The sequence below is a fragment of the Terrapene carolina genome, unplaced genomic scaffold (genome assembly GCF_002925995.2).
Source record: "Terrapene carolina triunguis isolate 2854851 unplaced genomic scaffold, T_m_triunguis-2.0 Scaffold90, whole genome shotgun sequence".
NCBI lineage: Eukaryota > Metazoa > Chordata > Testudines > Emydidae > Terrapene > Terrapene triunguis.
Window position 1 is genome coordinate 2227244 of NW_020664441.1, and position 16739 is coordinate 2243982.

The 16739-nt window shown below is 57.7% G+C and overlaps 2 protein-coding genes across 2 annotated transcripts in view; one reads left to right on the plus strand and one right to left on the minus strand.

The window, feature by feature from the left end:
* Positions 1 to 1074: 1074 nt before the first annotated feature.
* On the plus strand, positions 1075 to 9486 carry SLC15A3 (solute carrier family 15 member 3). The gene is made up of 8 exons (XM_024197628.2): positions 1075 to 1779; positions 3405 to 3688; positions 3789 to 3954; positions 5943 to 6038; positions 6766 to 6934; positions 7164 to 7322; positions 7734 to 7892; positions 8280 to 9486. The coding sequence occupies exons 1-8, from the start codon at positions 1216 to 1218 to the stop codon at positions 8429 to 8431; spliced, it is 1749 nt and encodes a 582-aa protein (XP_024053396.1). The 5' UTR covers positions 1075 to 1215; the 3' UTR covers positions 8432 to 9486.
* A 3699-nt stretch (positions 9487 to 13185) lies between these two features.
* Positions 13186 to 16739, minus strand: part of TMEM132A (transmembrane protein 132A) — an 11981-nt gene continuing 8427 nt past the window's right edge. Inside the window, 3 exon segments of the mRNA XM_026650518.2 lie at positions 13186 to 14966; positions 15453 to 15644; positions 16113 to 16389. Of these exon segments, the coding sequence (XP_026506303.1) occupies positions 13770 to 14966; positions 15453 to 15644; positions 16113 to 16389 (1666 nt within the window). The 3' untranslated portion in view covers positions 13186 to 13769.

Here is a 16739-nt window from a genome sequence, read left to right on the forward strand (position 1 = left end):
CATGCTACGCACCGCAAGGCTTTGGGCAATGACACCTACCTTGTGTTCTTACCAGGATAGGGCCGTGCAGCATTCGGGGCAGAAGCCCCATTGCAAAAGGCTCATCTGCAGCTCCATCGCCACCTAGGTGTAATGGAGCTGCGGATGGAGCTGGAGGTCCCGTCTGGGCTGAAAATCTATGGATCAGCTTGTCACCTATTCTCTGGCCCCTCCCCCAGGGCTCTCCAGAACTCCTCTCAGACAACTGGGAGTGACTCAGGATGGTTATTAGTTAAATCCCACTCATCAGGAGCCCATTGTTTGCACATGAACTGGTCTTGGGCAAGAGCTACTAGAACGAACTATTGCTTCCTGTTTGCCTGCATTTCCTTTGCTACAGGAGGGTTTCTTTGTTTTTTTGTAAAAGGAGTTTAAAATCTCCGCCACGATGAGCTATTCATTTCATGTTTGGGATGGGAGACCCTGTCCACTGACAGTCTCCCACCAGTGCTTCCACCCTCTTGGCTTTAAGCAGGCCAGCTGCTCTTGGGAGCAGTGGGGCCTAGTGGAAAGAGCATTGGACTGGGACTCATGAGAGATGGGGTCTATTCCCAGCTCTGCCACTGGCCTGCAGGGTGACCTTGGGCAAGTCACTTTGCCCCTCTGTGCCTCAGTTTCCCTATCTGGTGCTAATGATAGTGAGTGCCTTTGTAAAGAACGTTGAGATCCCCTGATAAAAAGTGCTAGGTATGATTATTAGGCAGAGGGAATCATCTTGGGAGAAGACTGGAGCAGGGGCAAGGAGAGTAAAGGGAAACTTTGGGGAAGGGCTGGAAAAGCATGAAGAAGGGTGTCACTCAGGGGGAGAGGGCGGGGCAGCGATCCCCTGAGAAAGGGGAACCCATGGAATGGAAGTTTCATTTCTGGGAAGGGAGATGTCATATGATGTCTCTGTTCAGCAGAGAAATGGGGAAGTGGGAGCTGGCCTGAGAGATTGGAGAAACACGCCCAGGAAGGGTGAGACAGAGAGAGTCTGCCAGAGCAAGAGACGGAGCAGGGAAGGCAGAGGCAGCCAGAGCTACAGGCGGCCAGAGACTGAGAGGGGAGGACGGCCAGACAGAGCGTGGGAGGGGAAGGCTCAGGACAGACGGAGCAGCAAGGGCAGACAGACAGAGCACAGGCTGAGAAGGCCAGGGGGAGCAGGAAGATCCGTGCAGTGCCCAGGCAGGGCGGTGCATGGCCCGGGATGGTACCAGAGGGGAGCGCCGGCTCCTGCTGGGGCAGGAAGAGGCCCCGGCCGGGGGCTTATGGGATGCCTTCGAGGGCCGGAAGGCAGCCTGCGCGGCCGTGCTGCTGGTGGAGATCCTGGAGCGGGCGGCTTTCTTCGGCATCGTCTCCAATCTTGTCCTCTACCTCAACAGCAGCAACTTCAATTGGGGGGGATCGCAGGCCTCGCGGGCCGCCCTGCTCTTCCTGGGCGCCTCCTACCTGCTCTCGCCCGTCGGGGGCTGGCTGGCTGACGTCTACCTGGGCCGCTACTGGACCATCACGCTAAGCTTCCTGCTCTACCTGGTGTCGGCCTGCCTGCTGCCTGCCACGGCCTCATCGGATGGGCGACTCTTTCTGTGCGGGGACATGCCGGCCTACCCGCTGCAGCATCCCTGCCGGAACCAGAGTGGGGAGTGCCAGCAGTCGGCACCCGGCCACTACTGCGCCCCTCTGATGTACACTGGCCTGCTGCTTCTGGCACTGGGCATCAGCTCCGTCAAGGCCAACCTCACCCCCTTCGGCGCCGACCAGGTAACAGGCACGCCTTTCCCCTCCATTCCCCCAGGGTCAGCAACCTGGAGAGCAATACATCCAGCACACAAAGGGTCACACACACACACACACACATATACCCCCCCCAAAGAGATTCCCCTGGGCAGGACCCTCGCCCTGGCTAGTGCCAAAGGGTTAACGTTGCACACACATGCATGAGCGCGCATGTGCATACACAGGCAATGCATACAATGCGCGTGCACAAACATACACAGAGGCAATGCATGAAATGCACACCTGTGCACACACACAGGCAATTCATGCAACACGCATGTGCACAGAGGCAATGCATGCAACGCGCGCGCGTGCACACACAGAGGCAGAGGCAATGCATGCAGTACGTGCACACACACACACACACACACACACACACACAGAGGCAATGCATACAAACAGACACACACAAGTTTGCACACATGAATACCCATGCGCATGAGCACACACATGCAAATACATCTACCACACCCCTGCACACGCACAGAAGCAAAAGCACATCCACGCAAGCAGCCATGCAGACAAGGGCACACGTCCTACCCACGAGCTTGCACACGTGTCAGAACACATTTACACAAACATGCACAAGCATGCATGTGCTTACACACACAGGCATGCAAAAGCACACACACGTGGAAATGCAGGCACAAACAAGTCCCCAGTGTGCATGCACAGATTAACGCTTGCACATATGCACACGGGAGGTTGGGGGGAGGGGCTTTCCCTATCATGCTGTGGGGGAGACTGTTTCTCTTTCCGCCCCAGCAGATGATGGGGTAAAGTCTCCTCTCTACCACCCCAGACCCCAGGAACAAGCCAGAGTTCCCAGGCTTGGCTGGGAGCAGGGAGAACGTCCCTAGGGATGATCTCGCCTCCCAGAGCACAAGGGGTTAATCCTCCCTGTCTCCCCCCGGGTGTGAGGGAGTTCTTCCGCCCCAGTCAGGGGAGGTGAGGAGTCTAACTGGGGGAAGGGGATTGTTTCTCTGGTCCATAGGAAAGGAGGTGGGGAGTTAACCTCTTAAGGGCTGTAGGGGGAGAATGTCTAGACCCCTTTCAGGGGCTGACTCCCATCTCTCCTTCCCTCTGGAGAGCCAGGCAGAGCCTCGGCCAGGCAGGGGGGGCCATCACCCCCCACATCCCCAGGGGGTGCTGTTGCAATGGGGCACCCTGATTGGGTGGGTAGGCGAGAGGATGGGAAGGGCTGGGGAACGGATGGAACAGGAGGTCGGGAAGCGGGGAGAGGATAGGAAGGAGGGAGGCTGCGTCTAGGTTAAGGAGTGGGAGGGAGGGGAGATGCGTCCCCGCCCCCGTGTTTGTGGCTTAGTTTTGGCCTGGCGCTCCCTGCAGATGGAAGTCCCTGGGGTGGGCGGGGTGGTGGTGAGAGTCCCCCTGCCAGGCCGAGGGTCTGCCTGGCTCCCCAAAGGGCAGGAGAGATGGGAGGCAGCCCCTGCCAGGGATCTAGAAATTCTCTCCCCACGGCCCATAAAGGGTTAACCCCACCATTTCCTTTGGGACCCCCCCTTCCCACAGTGGGGACAGGGGACGAGGCCCCGACTGGACACAGCGGAGCACAGCCTGGCTCACGCCATCCTGCCTTGTGCTCCCTGTAGGTGACGGACCGTGGCCGCGATGCCACACGGCGCTTCTTCAACTGGTTCTACTGGAGCATTAACATCGGGGCGGTGATCTCGCTGCTCGTGGTGGCCTTTATCCAGCAGAATGTCAACTTCTTCATCGGCTACACCATCCCCGCGGCCTGCGTGGCCCTGGCCCTCCTCGTCTTTCTCCTGGCTGCCCCCACCTTCGTCACCAAGCCCCCCGCGGGCAGCCAGGTCTCTGCCATGCTCAGGCTGGCCTTCAGGGGCAGCTGCTGCAGCCGAGCGCGCCGTATCAGGTAGGGTCAGTGCTGGTGGAGCGCAGCTGCCCCCATCCCCTCTGGGGCCATGCCCACGCTGGCCTCCTCATGCCATCTGTGCTCTCCCCTTTCATTGAAGGCCGGGCGCTCTCCAATCAGAAGCCCAGGGCGCGGATCCTCTCCCTGACGGCAAATCTCAGCCCCGGGCTCCTTCACCCGAGGAGGATCTTGCCAACTTCCAGGTGATGGCGAAGATCCTGCCGGTGCTACTGACCTTCATTCCCTACTGGATGGTCTACTTCCAGGTAGGGAGCCGGTGGAGCGGCAGCACCAGGCGTGCTGATGCATAGAGGGGTTTGGCAGTGGGGTCGGCATCGAGCCGTCCTCACGGAGCTTGGAGTTGAGGATCGATACCATCAATGCTTGTGAGACCCTCAGATCCTAGGGTGGTGGGGGCTGCAAACAGGGATGCTGCCTCCAGAGCGCCCCCTCGTGGCCAGGGGCAGCTCTGCCTCAGTGTCCCTGAAATAATCCACAAAGGCTTCCTCCGAGCTTCCCCCCTCCCCCCCGAGGCTGGCTTCATCACATAAGCAGCGCAGAACAATCCATCAAGTCCATCTGCACAAGAGCTCCTCAGCTCTGGCATCTGCTGCCGATCCCATTGGTCTGAGTCTTCAGCCAGCAGCTATTCGCACCCCTCCCTAGCCCAGGATTGGCGCCAGGACTCTCTCTGAGTTGTCCTCTCTCGGGCTCCGAGATGCCAGCCTATCTCAGGAGTGGGCAATTTATGGCTCGGGGGGCGCATCCGGCCCTTCAGATGTTTTAATCCAGCCCTCGAGCTCCCGCTGGGGAGCAGGGTCCAGGGCTTGCCCCACTCTGGTGCTCCATCCAGGGAGTGGGGTCAGGGGCTTACCACACTCTGAGCGTGGGGTGGCTCCTCACGGCTCCCGGAAGTAGCGGCATATCTCCCCTCCGGCTCCTACATGTAGGGGCAGCCAGGGGGCTCCGCACGCTGCCCCTGCCCCAAGCGATGCCCCCACATCTCCCATTGGCTGGGAACCAAGGCCAATGGGAGCTGCAGAGACGGTGCCTGCGGACCGGGCAGCGTGCAGAGCTCCTTGGCCATGGCTCTGCGTAGGAGTCAGTGGGGGGACATGCTGTTGCTTCCAGGAGCTGCTTGAGGTAAGCACCACCCAGAGCCTGCACCCCTGACCCCCTTCCGTGCCTCAACCCCCTGCCCCAGCCTCCGAACACCTCGGTCCCAGCCCGGAGCACCCTCCTGCATCCCCAACCCCTCATACCCAGCCCCACCCCAGAGCCCACACCCCCAGCTGGAGCCCTCACCCCCCCCGCACCCCAACCTCCTGCCTCAGCCTGGAGACCCTCCTGCACCCTGAACTCCTCATTTCTGGCCCCACCCCAGAGCCCATACCCCCAGCCGGAGCCCTCACCCCCCCACACACACCACAACCCCAATTTCGTGAGCATTCATGGCCCGCCATACAATTTCCATACCCAGATAAGGCCCTCGGGCCAAAAAGTTTTGCCCCCCCCCATTTCCTGCTCTCCTGGCCCACCCCTGTTAGCTCAGCATCTTTCTCTCTCCCTCCCCAGCCCTCTGCCTTGTGACTCCCAGAGGGGCCACATGGCCCAGCTTCACACCTGGAGCGGGGAGTGAACCATGTCCCAGGTGGGGCTGAGACCCATTTCTCCTTAAAGGACCAGCCACCTGGGACAGGGACCGTGTCCATTCCTTCGAAAGATTTCCTCCTCATTTCCTTCCTCTTTGGTTCGCCACCTCGGGGCAATGCTAAAGAACAATAGTCACTGGCTGCTGGTACGACCCAGTAGGACCCTGCTCAAAGCAGGACCCATCTGGGGATTGGTCCTCCTTTGAGCAGGGGGTTGGACTAGATGACCTCCTGAGGTCCCTTCCAACCCTGATATTCTATGATTCTATGATTAACCCTCTCTCGGGGGCCACCCGCACACTGCTCCCCCAGTCCTGGCTTGGCAGAGTTTCCTGGGGTAGGGTGCCGGGGTGTGTGTGGCTCTTCCCTACCTTGGTGGGGTAGGAGAGAGGTTCAGTTCCAATGGGGACCAAGGCATGCAGTGGGGATGGCAAACAATGACCCCAACTCAAGGGGGCAGAGGAGGGACAATGCCCCTGGCAGGGAGTAGGGGAGGCTGAGTGACATCACTGGGGTGGATGATGATGTCCCAAGAGGGATGACGGGGGGGAGGAATGTCCCATGGATCTGAACCCCACATTGACCTCCCTGTTACATTCCAGATGCAGTCGACTTACTATCTGCAAGGCCTGCACCTCTTCATCCCCAACATCTTCCAGCACAACAGCACGGGCAGTGGCATGGGCAGCAGCTACACGGTGAGGGGCCATGGCATGCAGCGGGGATGGCAGGCAATGACATCAGCTCAGGGGCTGAGTGACATTGCTGGGGTTGGTGATGACACCCCAAGAGGGGGTGACGGGGAGAGGGCTGGCACCAGGCCAAGGGAAGAGACCATCTTGAGCAGCATGGGTGAATCTTGCTGCCCATTCGAGTAGGGTGACATCCCCAGCCTGGGCAAGGAGGCGGGTCCAGGATATCACCTGCCCCTGACAGCACAATCCCTTCTTTGTGAGAGGCCTAGCGTGAGTGGCATGTGATGCTGGTTGTGGTCACCAGCCTGTCTGGAGACAGAACAGAAACTGTCCCAGCTGCTTCCGCGTCTCCTCAGGCCCCGGGCAGCTGGAGGGGAGCAGGGGACCAGGAACAATTTGTGTAGTGGGGATGTAGAGAGCCATTGAACCAAACTGTAAACCCTGTATATGATGGAAACCACTTCCAGCCAGAGGGTGCAGCAGCATCCTCAGCACCCCTAGTTCCAGCACCTATGGCAGGGAGGGGATGGGGAAGCAGGGGGAGAGTCAGGGCTGGGAGAGGCAGGCGATTCAGAATAAGGGTTTTCAGTTGCTGTAGAGTTATTTCTCAAGGGGATGCCTGGTTCTGTTAGCCCAAGGACTAGTTCTGACCCAGTTATCTCGCCTTAGATCCCCACTGCCTGGTTCTGTTAGCCCAAGGGCTAGATCTGACCCAGTTCTCTCTCCCTAGTTCCCTGATGCCTGGCTCCTGTTAGCCAATGTGGTGGTCCTGCTGGTTCTGGTCCCACTGAAGGATCGAGTCATTGACCCGTTCCTGGTGAGGCGGAAGCTGCTGCCCTCAGCGCTGAAGAGGATGGCTCTGGGCATGTTCTTTGGCCTCGCCTCTATCATTGTGGCAGGTAACGCCTGATGCCCATGGCTAGGGAGGCCATGGCTGGTGGGTGGGAGGCTACTGCCCAACGCAAGGGCTGGAGCTGACCGGCATTGCGGGGGGATCCCAGAGGATGGCCGATAGACTCTCCCTGCCCTGAAATCAGGGGCCCATGGGGCCTTGCTCAGATGGGGCTGACCCCTTCTGAGTGTGTATGGGGGAATGTCACATTGATCCATCCTGCCCCTCCTCGGCAGGCGCCCTGGAGACCAAGAGGCTGCAGTATGTGAAGAACAACCAGACCATCCCGCAGCGCATCGGAGAGGATGTGTACTCTGCTGCCACACTGCCCATCTGGTGGCAGATTCCCCAGTACCTTCTCATTGGCATCAGTGAAATCTTCGCCAGCATTCCAGGTAACTGTGCTGGGTTTGTGCAGCGCCTAGCGCGATGGGGTCCAGTAACAATAAGGCAGCACGGGTGAGGTGTGAAGCGCCAGGTGCTGGGGTTAGACTGAGCATGTGCAATGGGTCTGACTAACAGCCCCTAGCACCATGCTGGGTGGGGCCAGAGAACATCAAATACAGCTGTATCTAGGAAGGAGGTCCCTCTGATTTCATGAATCTAAGCAATGCAAGGCTTGATCTGTAGGTGGATAGGTGACTGATAGGTTCAAGGCAAGTGCTTGGGTTGGGGCTGCCAGCTTATCAATCAGCTGGCATGGTAGCAAACAGCCTGTTGTTTGATCCCATCACCTGGTGGCTAGAAGCAGTGTTTGTTTGCCCTAGTATTACTGAGGTCCCTCAGAGCTCTCTGCTTTCCCCTAGGGCTGGAATTTGCCTACTCAGAGGCCCCCAAGTCCATGCAGGGAGCCATCATGGGGCTCTTTTTCTTCATATCCGGCGTGGGCTCGCTCCTGGGCTCTGGGCTGCTGACTCTCCTCTCAGTGCCGGAGCATGGCTGGATGCACTGCCCCGAGGACTACGGTGAGTGCGGGGGCCGGGGGAAAATACAAAGCAGAAGGGAGAGAGGCAGCCCCTCAGCAGAGCTGGGGGTGGGAAATGTATCCCTGGGGCCGATGGGGGGTGCGCGAGGGAGGTTGGGAGCTAGGTCTGTTCTCCACTCTCAGGCCTCATCATCCCACTGCTAGCAGGGGGAGCTCTCCATGGAGGGGGTTCTGCTGACAGTGCCAGGGGGGACGGGTCCCTGGGTCTGGGAATGTGGTGGAAGATGGTGTCTACTTGGTGCCGGGTTGTAGTGACTGTGTAGGGAGAAATGTGCCCTGGGCTAGGGTTGCTGCAGGGGCTAGAGGTGGAGGGGTCTGCCTGGTACCAGCAGGGGATGCTCTGACGGCTCACCCCTTGTTTCCCCAGGGAACATTAACAATTGCCACATGGACTATTACTTCTTCCTCCTGGCTGGGATCCAGACTGTGACTTTCATGCTCTTCTTCTGGATCTCTGGCCACTACGAGAGGCAGCAGCAACCCAACTGCCACGCCTGCGTCGGCCGCGAAGGGGACTGAGGGGACCTTGCCCCCCTCCAGCTGCCCCTTTCTGCTCAGTGACTTGCCCGGCTTGGGCTGGTGGGTGGAACTGCTCCATGGGTCAGCAAACCTCCCCGGAGAAGGGGAAGGAGAGATGCCCCTAGTAGGGCACCAGGGACTCTCACCCCTAAGGCACCCACAGGAGGCAGGGGCAGACTCAAGGGGGAGGGGGACGCCCTAAGGGGCGGAGCCTCCTCATGGCTCACTTGGGGGCTTGCTCTTTCTCCTTGTCGGAGACCCTTGGGAAACGTTGTCCTGCCTCCTCGGCTACCCCCAGGCTGTAAGATCCACCCTCCAGTAGCCAGAATTCCTAAGGATGCCCTCTCTTGCCTGGGTTTTGCTATCCAGCAGGGTCCTGAGATGGCCGATCTCCTGGGACGGGCACCAGTAAGGGGTTAAATCAACAGGCAGAAGGCACTGGAAATGAAGGGGGGGGGGGGAATGATTCCCAGAGCCCAGGAGTGGGTGGAAGATTTGCCTCATCCTATGCAAGAGAAAAATCTCCTTCTCAACCCCTGCTAATATCAGGGCTTAACTGGGCAAAGGCTGGATACGATCTCATAGAGTGGCAAACCTGCTTGGCACCACTGGTGGATGGGCCCTCAGAACTGCCATGATCTGTGTTACTCTGTAATGCTAAATGGGCTCTGATGGGGAGAGGCCAGTGGTGGTGGCTTGTGCCTGGCTGTTCTCTGGGGGTTGGTTCAAGTAGAGGTGTTTGTAAAGATGGAATTTTAGAGAGTGGGGGCTTTAATTTATTCCGGGGGTGGGGTAGGGTGGTTAAAGGTGCTCCAAGCCACCAGCATGCGGTGGAAAAGACAGAGGGGTGAAGGCAATGGCCCTTAAGTGCCCAGCCGGCATCTATGATTTTATGACGAGTGAAAATAATGCAGGGAAAAGCACAGCAGATCTCAAAGCAAAAAAGTGTTCCTGTAAAAAAACAATACTCCAATGAAAAGAGATTTCTGTAAACGAACGAGACTTGCCCCTGGAGCCTTTGCAACCCAAACACTGCGAGAGAATATGAAACAGAATGACTGTTATCAATGATGGGGATTGCATTTCCCGGCAAGGGTCCATTTCCAAACAGTCTATAAAGGGTTGATACGTGATGGCTGGCTGTTCTAAGCAGGTTAAAGACATGACCAGTGTGTGCCAGAGCTGCTCATGAGCACAACAGCAGAAGGTACTAGAGCTGGTTAAGTGGTTAGTAAGATTATTATGAGTACTGCTGTGTGCCGTTGCAGATGCAGAACAAGGTGCTGGTCCCTCCTCACCTCACCTCAATCTAACTCAAAGACAACAGACAGCTGGAGGAACACCAGGAAACAATGAGGCAATATTGCTCAGTGGTCTCAGCGCACCAGTTGGCAAGTTTGTGGTAGGCATCCCGGCAAAGCAGAGTTTGAAAGGCGGATAATGCAGATGGTTATGACGAATAGCAGCCTGGGAGAGAGCACAAAGGTGCTTGTTTGAAAATTGACCAAGTGGGCGATTGCTGCGATTGGTGCCCACTGGCAGAGCGGCGCGGGACAGAATGGACGAATGATCTATAACAGATTAATAGGGCTGTCAATTAATTGAAATTAACTCAAGCAATTAACTCAAAACAAATTAACTCAATTTAAGAAAATGTGATTCATCACAATTTTAAATCACACTGTTAAACAATAACAGAATACCCATTTAAATTATAAATATTTTGGGATGTTTTTCTACATTTTCAAATATATTGATTTCAATTACAACACAGAATACAAAGTGTACAGTGCTCTCTTTAGATTTCTTTGATTTTTTTTACTGTGCAAATATTTTTAAACAAAGTTTTAAATTCACCTCATACAAGTACTGTAGCGCAATCTCTTCATTGTGAAAGTGCAATTTACAAATATAGATTTTTTGTTACATAACTTCACTCAAAAACAAAACAATGTAAAACTTTAGCGCCTACAAGTCCACTCAGTCCTACTTCTTGTTCAGCCAATTGCTCAGACAATGTTTACATTTATGGGAGATAATGCTGTCCTCTTCTTATTTACAATGTCACCTGAAAATGAGAACAGATGTTCGCATGGCATTTTTGTAGCTGGCATTGCAAGATATTTACGTGCCAGACCTGCTAAACATTTGTATGCCCCTTCATGCTTTAGCCACCATTCCAGAGGATATGCTTCCAAGACTGACTGGACTTGTAGGCTCTAAAGTTTTACATTGTTTTATTTTTGAGTGCAGTTATGTAAAAAAATAAATAATTCTACATTTGTAAGTTGCACTTTCAAAGAGATTGCACCACAGTACTTGTATGAGGAGAATTGAAATACAATTTATCTTTTTTACTGTGCAGATGTATGTAATCAAAAATAATAATCTAAAGTGAGCACTGTACACTTTGTATTCTGTGTCCAGTGGCACCTTAAAGACTAACAGATTTATTTGGGCATAAGCTTTTCTGGGTAAAAAACCTACTTCTTCAGATGCATGGAGTGAAAATGCATCACTCCATGCATCTGAATAAGTGGGTTTTTTACCCAGAAAAGCTTATGCCCAAATAAATCTGTTAGTCTTTAAGGTGTCCCCAGACTCCTTGTTGTTTTTGTGGATACAGACTAACACGGCTACCCCCTGATATTTGTATTCTGTGTTGTAATTGAAATCAAATCAATATATTTGAAAATGTAGAAAACTGTGATTGTGATTTTTTTTTTATCTCACAATTATTTTTTTTATTCATTTGCCAGCCCTACAAATTAACCATTTATCCAAGTGTCTCAGCACTCAGGAGCCCCATTTGTAAATGGAACCTTCAGAGCAAGGTTTATAAATTGTGGGTATTTTGGGCTGGTCTAGTAGCTGAGATCAGAACCCCTGTGCGCCAGGTGCTGCCTTACACCTAGTAAGAAACAGCCCTACTGCCAGTTGAAGGCCGTTCCTGCGGTACCGAGCACCCTGTCCCCTCCACAGAATTCACCCCACCCCACCTTACCCCACAGGATCATGGCTGCATGGGCATGAGGTTAGAGCGGGGGGGGGGGGCAGAGTTAGAGAGCCAGGCTGGCAGGGATCTAGCTCTCCATTCGGAGATGCTGCCCTTGAGGTGTATTTCATCAAAGGCCTCTGCAATGGCAGGGAATTGATGAAGTGAGATCTGTATATCCAGCTAATCCTGCCCACAGACCCCACCAGGAACTGAAACTGCTAGATTTCAAACAACTCTACTTTCCACCTCACTGACAAACCTGCTGCTTTCCGAGGGAACCTAAGGGCTCGACAACCTAACCTCTCGGCAGAGTCAAGCTGAGGAGTTACAGGAAGAGGAAGGCGAAAAGCTCCCAAGGTCTCTGCCAAGCTGAGTGGGGAGCAAATTCCTGTCCGTGAAGAGAAGTTTTCGGATCCCCATTTTACAGATGGTGATCTGGGGCACAGAGATTAAACTCCTCCCCCCCCCCCCCCCCAGAACATTTAAGCATAGGGTGCACAAAGTTAAGCATGGGCATTTGCATGAGTGGGACTTTCCCAAGGTCAACGCCGGAGCCTGTGGGCTGGGCTAGGAACAAAACTAGCCCATCCTTCTTGTCTAGTTTCTCTGTCCGAGCTGACATGCAAACAGACAAGCAGCAACGGGGAACAAAAGAATCCATCCGATCGTCCAAATTCTTTCAGTGTCCTAAAACCACAGCAAGTCAAAAGGTGGCAGCCTCCCTTTAAGCCAAGCTCCTAACCCCCAGCAACACTGGGCTGGGCCCACTTTGGAACCAACTGGCCATCTCTCCCATTTGGGATCCCCGCATTTGCAGGTTTAAAAGCATAGATGATTCCCGCGCGAGACGCCTCTTCTGCTGCTTTTCTTGGCAATGGAAAATCTAATTATAATCGATCTGATGGTCTGTGGGCCGGGCTGTCAAACAGGCTGAAGCTGCTGGCAGTGGGGAGGGGAGGCTGGGACAGCAGGGAGAGGGGAGCCCTGCTGCCTGGCCCGGGCCCCGAGGGAAACTTTCCCTTTTAGATGAAGGCTGTTCTTAAGCGGCCCGTTCTCACCGTGCGGCTGTGTGGGGTGTGAATTGAGTGCGCACATGTTCCTGCTGACCTCACACGCAGCATGTTACTCTTCATGGAGACACCTCTTCGAGCCTCCAGCATGGGGCTGGTGTTAAGCCACCGTCATGCTCCCTCTATCCTTGGGCTGTGCCTGGCCCCGGGATAGGTTAGAGCAGCCCCAGGGCTGCTCTGATTCATGAGCTGCTTCCTGTGGCAAGCAGGTAACAGCGACAGTGAATGCAATTCAGCCACTCCCCCAATCCACCTCATTTGTTGGGGGCTGGTAGCTAGGCCCTTCTCCCAATTCTTTACCAGCTTGGAAGGCCCCTCAGTGCAGACGGTATTCTCAAGGGGCCATCCCCCATTCCCCTCTACAGTCCAGTGGAAGAATGGCCTACGGTGGCAGATGAGGCCTGAGAATGAGGCTGGGAGACTGGAGAAGTTCGATAGCAGAAGGAGCCTGCAGCTGCTCATCTCCTCCTTCCACCCAGGGGGTGCTCTGAGTACAAAGGCAGGGAGGGATGGAAAGGTTCCCCCCCGCATCTGCCCAGGGGCCGGATATTTGTTTTTAAATATTTTATTTTTGTAACAACATAAGAATTAAAAATCTTCCATAAATAAAGGACCCGTCGTGGCAGCCTCCCGACGCTACAGGTATAAAATGCCAGAGATCGTACAAAACGAACGCACGGCCGGGGTGAAGGGGGCCCACCCTTGCAAGGTGGGCAGGCGGGGGAAGGGGAATATCCCGAGGGTCAGACCACAGGAAGGACACTCGCCATGAAAACCATCACAATCAACACAACATTGCAATGAGAGCCAAAGCAAAATGGGAATCCGGCCCCGGCTTGCCCCTCGGTGGGTTGGAGACCAGTGGGGAAAGCACCCCCAGAACCTGGGCGATAACCAGGACGCCTGGGTTCCAAACCCACGAGGTCAAACTCCCTCCAGTGAGAGGGAAAGAGGGGCCTCAGCTGGGATCAAGGTAGAAACTGAGGGGGCCCAGGCTGGATCCCCGGGACAGAGACAGAGTCAGAGTCAATTCTATAGAACGCAGCCCTGCGTCCCAGTGATCCAGAGGCGTACGACTCGTCCCTAGTGGGTAGAGCCCTGACCCCTGGCAGCAACGCAGGGGGCAGTGCTCTCCTCCTAACACTGACTGGGAGGGAGCAGGTTTGGGCACAGAATGCCCAGTGGATCCCAGGGCAGATCCCTGGGAGGGTGGCCAATGGGAGCGGGGGCTGGTCCCTTACTGCTTTGCCCTGATGCGGTGGGCCCAAGGTCAGGAGCTGCCCCGGATCCTCTCCATGTAGCTCCTCAGCTCATCGGGGTCCCGCAGCCCCATGTCCTCGCAGACCCAGCGAATGTCGTCCTCGCTGGCCACCAGGATGGACTGGACGGTGGGGGCAGAGGAGGACGGGGGGGACGCGGCGCCCTCAGGGGCCCGGGGCGAGGCAAAGGTCACAAACTCCACCCGCTTACGCCTGCCCCCCGGCGCAGCCACCTCTTTCCGGGACAAGGTGCTGGAGAGGGCCGGGCTCCCCAGAGCCGCAGGGAGGAAAGTGCTGGCGGAGACCCCCCCATCGGGACCTGTGACCTCGGGGGCCTCAGCCTCCCACCTACCCCCCTCCATGCCTGGGGGAGTCCCGCAGCAGCAGCAGCCACCATCTTTGGCAGTGGTGGAGGGGTCAGGGGTGGGATTGGGGCTGCGCTCTTGGTGCTGGCTGCAGCGATCCAGCTGGCGGCTCAGCTCCTCCTGGTCGGTGCCCAGCCACACCCAGTTGTGGGGCTGCTGGGTGGAGGGGGCCGGGCCCAGCCCGGCGTCAGGGGGCTCCTTGCGCTGGTAGCGCAACACAAAGACAATGCAGTTGACGAGGAAGATGAAGATGGCCAGGCAGAAGACGCCCAGGAGAACATACATCCCGATCTCCAGGTCTGTCACCCGCTCGGGGGCCTTCACCATCTCCTCCTCCTCCTCCTCCCCAGGCCCATCTTCCTCGGAAGAGGTGCCGCCCTGGGGCCCCTCAAACTTGGTCAGGTCGGGTCCCACCCCAGCTGGGGCCCGCTTCCGGGGCTCCACCATGGTTTCCGTAGCCGCCACTGTCACCGCCTCCCCCGACATGGCCCCCTCGGCCCGCTGGAAGGGGGACTCGGGGCGGGGATCGCGGGGCCGTGGGCCACCGGGGGTTGGGAGCCGCTGGCTGACGCCCACCTCCAGCCAGGCGGTGCCAGCAGCCAGCGGCGCCCGGTGCTTGCCTTTGCGGCAGGAGTCTGCGGTGTGCAGGCCCAGCTGCAGGAGGGGCCCCTGCCCTGGCCCCTCGGCCACGATCAGCGGGCGAGCCAGCTCCTCGTCCTGCCGCACCCAGGCCACGCTAGGGTCCAGGGAGGAGACAGAGAGCGCCACGTCCCGCCAGCCGTAGAGCTCCACAGGGGCCAGGGTGTGGTCGGTGAATGCCAGCCAGACACTGAGTGCCGCTTCCTGGAGGGGGGAATCAGGCAACAAGCGTGTAGTGTTGGGGGAGGGGGACGACACACAGACGGGCAGGGGGTGGGAGCAAACGGAAGGTGTGAGAAGAGAGACACCCATGAGCCCTGTGCTGCTGCCCGCCCCCACTTTGTGTGGGGGCCAGAGCTGCACCAGGCCCCACTCCCCAACTCCCCACAGCAACATGCGCTTGACTCCCTCCTCCCACCCCTGCTGCAGCAGGGAGAGATGCTGTGCAAGGCCCAACCCCATGGGTTCTAGGGCCCTGCCGAACGCCGCAGTCCCTGCCCTCACCTGCCACCAGAGAGGTCTGGATCGCATGCCAAGGCCCAGTACTGGAAGGCAGAAGCTGCAGCTTTAAAGGGCCAGTATGGCCAAGGAGCCCCAGGAGCCTGGGACATCCCCAGGAATCACCTGGCTACACCCCATGTCCCCAGCCCTGCGCTGTACCTCCCAGGCCCCACGGAGCTCCCCTCTCACCTGCTTTGGGGAGTGCAGGGCTGAGAGTGCCTGGCAGGTGGCGGTGAGGATGTCGGGATGTCCCGGCTCCATATTCAGCGCCAGCGAGAGGCCCGACACCAGCTGGGCCTGCAGCTCCGACACGGCCACCTTCTCGTCCGACACCACCAGGGTCTGCTCGCCCAGGATGGAGTCCGAGACGGGGGAGCGCACCTGCACCGGGGGCAGAGCGGGGGACACAGGCACTAGCAGCAGCTCTAGTCTGGACAGAAAACCTCCCCAGAGCCTCCCCCCATCTCCCACGCTTCCCTCTGTGCCCCCGCAGCCTCCACACTCTCCCCCATGTTCCCCATCTCCCACGCTTCCCCCTCCCCCAGCCTCCCCCCATCTCCCATGCTTCCCCCTGGGCCCCCCCAGCTTCCCCCCATCTCCCACGCTTCCCTCTCCCCCCAGCCACCTCCACTCCCATCCTCTGTGCCTCGCCCTCAACCTCCCTGGAGCCCCCTACTCCATCCCTCTGCTCAGCTGTCCCCACACACCATTCCCTGCCACTATATGCATCCCCCCGCTCACCCCCCCCCCCCCCCCCCCCCCCCCCCCCACCATCCCTCGTGCCCCTCCCCCTGCTCACCCCCCTGGCTCCCACCTCCCTGGGCACCCCCCTGTCACCCCAGCCTCTACCTCCACTGACGTCACTCCTGGCTCGCGGCCAATCACCACGCTCCCGCCCTCCAGCGTGGCCACGCGGGGGTCCTGCACCTTGGCTTGCCCGCCCACTAGGTGGGAGACATCCAGGAGCCAGTCAGGGCTCGGCATGTAGGTCAGGTGCCGTCCGCCGTCCAGCGGGTGAGCCACAAAGTGCGCCAGGAAGCGGACGCCGGCGCGCTGGTACTGGAGCCGGCAGCCGCGAGCTCGCCTCTCCGCCTCCTCCCCAGCCTCCTCGGGCTCCACCGGGCCACTGGTCGCAGAGGAGAGCGCCACGGTCTCAGCAGGGAGTGCCCAGGCATGGGGCTCTAACCCCACGTGGTGCAGGTGGCTGAGAGCCATCCCATCCCGGTGCTATGGTCTCCAGGACCCCGCCCTGCCAGCCTCTGCACTGACACGGAGAGCCTGTCCTCTGTTCATCTGCCCCATCAGAGACACTGGGACCACCCCCGCCCCCACCCCCTCCGGCTTCTGCCCATCAGAGACTCTAAGACCCCACCTCCTGGCCTCTGCCCCATCAGAGACTCTGGGTCCCCTGCCCCCTCCAGCCTCTGCTCCATCAGAGACTCTGGGGTCCCCTGCCCCCTCCGGCCTCTGCCCCAT

What these genes read in the sequence shown, in the direction of transcription:
- SLC15A3 (XM_024197628.2), top strand. Translation starts at nt 1,216, where the DNA reads ATGGCCCGGGATGGTACCAGAGGGGAGCGCCGGCTCCTGCTGGGGCAG. An exon ending in AGCCGAGCGCGCCGTATCAG is followed by an intron (nt 3,689 to 3,788) that starts GTAGGGTCAGTG and finishes CTTTCATTGAAG; the next exon opens with GCCGGGCGCTCTCCAATCAG. An exon ending in AATCTTCGCCAGCATTCCAG is followed by an intron (nt 7,323 to 7,733) that starts GTAACTGTGCTG and finishes GCTTTCCCCTAG; the next exon opens with GGCTGGAATTTGCCTACTCA.